This window comes from Talpa europaea (assembly GCF_964194135.1).
Source record: "Talpa europaea genome assembly, chromosome: 11".
NCBI classification, from domain to species: domain Eukaryota; kingdom Metazoa; phylum Chordata; class Mammalia; order Eulipotyphla; family Talpidae; genus Talpa; species Talpa europaea.
In genome coordinates, this window is record NC_140078.1 from 38457428 (window position 1) to 38461659 (window position 4232).

The following is a 4232-nucleotide window of genomic DNA, read 5'->3' on the forward strand; positions in this document are numbered from 1 at the left end:
CCAATCATCCAGTCCCAGTGTTTGAACTCCCGATCTCTGGAGTTTTGGGGCAAGAAGAAACCAGTTTTAAAATCTGACCCTTCCAGATCTCCCCCTTCCAAGGCACATTTCAGAAACCCATTGGAGAGCCTGATTCCCATGGCAGTAAATAGCAGAAGTTTCCAGACCTCTGGCTGTCATGCTTCTGCCTCTGCCAGAGAGCACCCTCTCCACCCTCCAGGCCTGCAAGGAGCACCCCTGGTCAGAGGTTGGCCTTCAGCCTCTGCTTGTCCATCTCCACCCCCAGAACCCACCCCATGGAAATAAGTCCTCGTACCCACGGTAGCCAGGAGAATGCAGTCAGGGTCAGGGACAGGCCTGGAGCTCAGAGCCTCCCCACTGGTAGAAGCCTCAGGTTCCTTCTCTATAAAATGGGTGTAGAAAGGGGGCAGGTCTTCAACTGAATGAAAGGAGGAGGGCCAGGCGGGGAGGGGAGGATGTCAAGCCAGTGGCTACTGGGTCCATGCATCACCCATCCCAGGAGTCTCATTACCCAATATGAGAGAGAGAGAGAGAGAGAGAGAGAGAGAGAGAGAGAGAGAGAGAGAGAGGAGAGAGAGAGCCCCTAAAGAGGAGAAGGGGACTTGGCGGCAAAGGACTGGAGAAAGTGGGATCTGAGGTGAGGTGCAGGTGGGAGGCCAGATGCAGGGAGAGACCATCTGGGGCGGGCCTCGGGACCCCAGGGTGCCCGTCCTGTCCGGTACCCAGGAGGTGGGTGTGGAGGTGGGAAAACTCGGCGAGGCACCCAGGCGCTGGGGGCGGAGGCAGCTGGAGAGCGGCGGGCGCCGGCAGAGGCAGCGCGAGCTAACGAGGCGCCCGCAGCCGTGGGTCGCGCTGCGCGGGGATTGGCGGGCGCTCCCCGCGGGCCCGCAGCCTGCTATTTAGGCGGAGCAGGCGAGCGAGGCGCGCATCTGCGCGCAGCCCTGACCCGCCGCCCGCGGTCCCGGGCGCCGCTTGTCAGCCGAGCTCCCACGGCCCTGGCCGGCACCATGAGTGCCTCTCCAACGCCGCCCGGCTGGGGAGAGGAGGGGCTGGACACCTCCTGGCCCCCAGAGGACAACACCAGCCGCGGTCCGGAGGAGGGGGACGTGGGGACCGGGACTGGGGACGCGAAGGCGGCAGGCATGGTCACCATCCAGTGCATCTACGCGCTGGTGTGCCTGTTGGGTCTGGTGGGGAACGCCCTGGTCATCTTTGTGATCCTCCGCTACGCCAAGATGAAGACCGCCACCAACATCTACCTGCTCAACCTGGCCATCGCCGACGAGCTCTTCATGCTGAGCGTGCCCTTCGTGGCGTCATCTGCGGCCTTGCGCCACTGGCCCTTTGGCTCGGTGCTGTGCCGCGCGGTGCTGAGCGTGGACGGCCTCAACATGTTCACCAGCGTCTTCTGCCTGACCGTGCTCAGCGTGGACCGCTATGTCGCTGTGGTGCACCCTCTGCGCGCCGCCACCTATCGGCGGCCCAGCGTGGCCAAGTTAATTAATTTGGGCGTCTGGCTGGCGTCCTTGCTGGTCACGCTGCCCATCGCCATCTTCGCGGACACCAGGCCTGCGCGGGGTGGCCAAGCTGTGGTCTGCAATCTGCACTGGCCGCACCCGGCCTGGTCAGCCATCTTCGTGGTCTACACTTTCCTGCTGGGTTTCCTGCTGCCGGTTCTGGCCATTGGTCTGTGCTACCTGCTTATCGTGGGCAAGATGCGGGCAGTGGCACTGCGAGCAGGCTGGCAGCAGAGGAGGCGCTCGGAGAAGAAGATCACTCGGCTGGTCCTGATGGTAGTGGCTGTCTTTGTGCTCTGCTGGATGCCATTCTACGTGGTGCAATTGTTGAATCTGTTTGTGACCAGCCTTGATGCCACCGTCAACCACGTGTCCCTGATCCTCAGCTATGCCAACAGCTGCGCCAACCCCATACTTTATGGCTTTCTTTCTGACAACTTCCGTCGTTCCTTCCAACGGGTTCTGTGCCTGCGCTGCTGTCTCCTGGATGCTGCTGGTGGTGCGGAGGAAGAGCCCCTGGACTACTATGCCACTGCTCTCAAAGGCAGAGCTGGTGCGGGGTGTATATGCCCCCAAGTCCCCTGCCAGCAGGAGCCAGTACCCCCAGAACCCAGCCGCAAGCAGGTGCCCCTCACCAGGACCACCACCTTCTGAAGAGCCCTTTTCCATCCGTCTAGAATCGTTACCTGGGGTGAGGCGGTCTACACCACACTTCGAGCCCATCGGGGTGCCTCTTCTGGATGCTCACCTAAGAATTCCCAGCTGTTCCCACCACAGCCACCTCCTGTGCTCCAGCCCAACAGTGTCAGAGCTCCTCTGCTTTGCCCTGTCCCCAGTACTCTGGCTTCCAGTTTGATGCCTTGGAGGGAGAGGAGGAGGAGCTGGAAGAGAAAGAGAAAGTTGGAGGAGGAAGCAGAGGAGAGAGACTCCTCTGTTAATCTTTCTGAACTTCTGGCTATTTTTCAAGAGGAGAGAAGCAGAAGGAATGTCCATTTGCATGTAATTGTTACAGCAACTCTGCTTGGGAGAGGACTGTCCAGAAGGCAGAGGCTGCCTGTATCCTTGTTGTCTGCAGACTGCTTGGTGGTGGGAACATAGCAGGTATGGAAAGAAAGGGCAGATGGCTGCAAGCACATTCTCTGAGCTTCTATTTCATTCCTGAGCTCTTGTGCTAAGTGCGATTTGTGTGCCACCACCTGGGGCACCAGCTTTGTCACCCTTGGGCCCTATGCTTGCTTGCATAACAAGTGTCGCCCTGCTTGTCCTGAACTGGCAGCAGGCTCCCTGTGAGTATAAAGGTTTGGGAAAGACGTAATGTGGGGTTTGCTACAGAGCAAAACACCAGATCAGTAATAAAAAAACAGAAAGGATAAATCTCATCTAGTTCCGATGATGTGATTTCTTGCTCCACCCTTTTGGTAGATGAGTATAAGACTTCATTAAGCTGGTGGTTTATACCATGGTGATAAGTCGGAGGGGAGTTGGGAAGAGAAGAGAAACCAGAGAATGAAGATGGAAAGCAGTCTGGACTTTGGAGAGCAAAAGCAGTTCTGTCACCCACTGTTTTAAAAAACTCAGCATTCGATAAAACATCAGCCAGATGTAGATAATAAACATATGAAGGCTGAGCACAGTAAATGGCCATAACTTTTGCCTGATGTTAACCCAAGGATAAATAATCTTTCCCAAAAGGAAAAAGTCAGCTTAAAAGGAGCTTCAGTATTGCTTTCTGCAAAATCAGAGGTGGGGGCTGAAAAAGTGCTTGCAGTGCTGAGGTTGGAATCTGGCATGAAAAGATGCTATTAAATTCTGTGTGGGAGACTCCACCTGGCTTAGCAGAGCAAAAGCTGTCTCTGAGTTTGGCTGCCAGTCCTGATGGTGAGAAGGGAGAAGGGCAGTTGGACAGAGTGGTCAGTTACATGGCTCCCCCTGCTTCCTGGCAGCAATGTTTCAAGAGAAAATGTCCTGAGCTGTCAGTGCAGCAGGCATCAGGCACCTGAACCTCTCAGGCAGCCAGCCAGCCTTCCAAAGTGGGCAGAAGGGGGCTGTTAGGAGGCTAAAGAAGATGGAGGGATGGCCAGGAGGTCAGGGACAGGCTCAGGGGGAAGTTCTCCTTGCGTAGTGGGCCAGAACTGCTCTCTAAAAGCCAGGGAGTAGAGCCAGGCCCTTCACTCAAATATTTGGGACAAAGCCAGCGTTTTACCAAGTGTGAGCAAATACTTACTATATGGGGAACAGCCAGGAGAGCTGAGCTGTGTCCTAGATATGAGTATTATATGACCCAGGCAAGTGACTGCATCCCAGGGTCTTCAGAAATGTCATCTGTAGAATCAGAAGGTCCTTCAGTATCAGCATGAGGTGACTCTAGAGGTCTCAATTTATGCCTTTCTCCATGCGACTGGAGAATCCAACTTGTACCTTCCTAAATGAGAAAGGACACCGTCTTACCTAAACTGTCTTTGAACATAGAAACAATTAACCCCACACATGGCCAGCCAGCAGAAAGATCTACAAGCAGTAATCCATGCTGATTCAGTGTTTCAAGGCTGCAGGGTTGAGCTAGATGCTATTGGGGTCTGTGCATTCAGGCGACATACATCAGTCTCTGGGAGAAAATGTGTAGCCAAGTCTGCACTACATATTGTGGGTGTGACTGTGGATTGGAAGCTCCTATCTAAAGCATAGAGCCCTAAA

The 4232-nt window shown here is 55.4% G+C and overlaps 1 protein-coding gene across 1 annotated transcript; it reads left to right on the forward strand.

The window, feature by feature from the left end:
- Window positions 1–1028: 1028 nt before the first annotated feature.
- SSTR4 (somatostatin receptor 4) lies at window positions 1029–2192 on the forward strand (the record flags this gene model as incomplete). The annotated part of the gene is made up of 1 exon (XM_084247072.1): window positions 1029–2192. The coding sequence occupies one exon, from the start codon at window positions 1029–1031 to the stop codon at window positions 2190–2192; it is 1164 nt and encodes a 387-aa protein (XP_084103198.1).
- Window positions 2193–4232: the final 2040 nt, after the last annotated feature.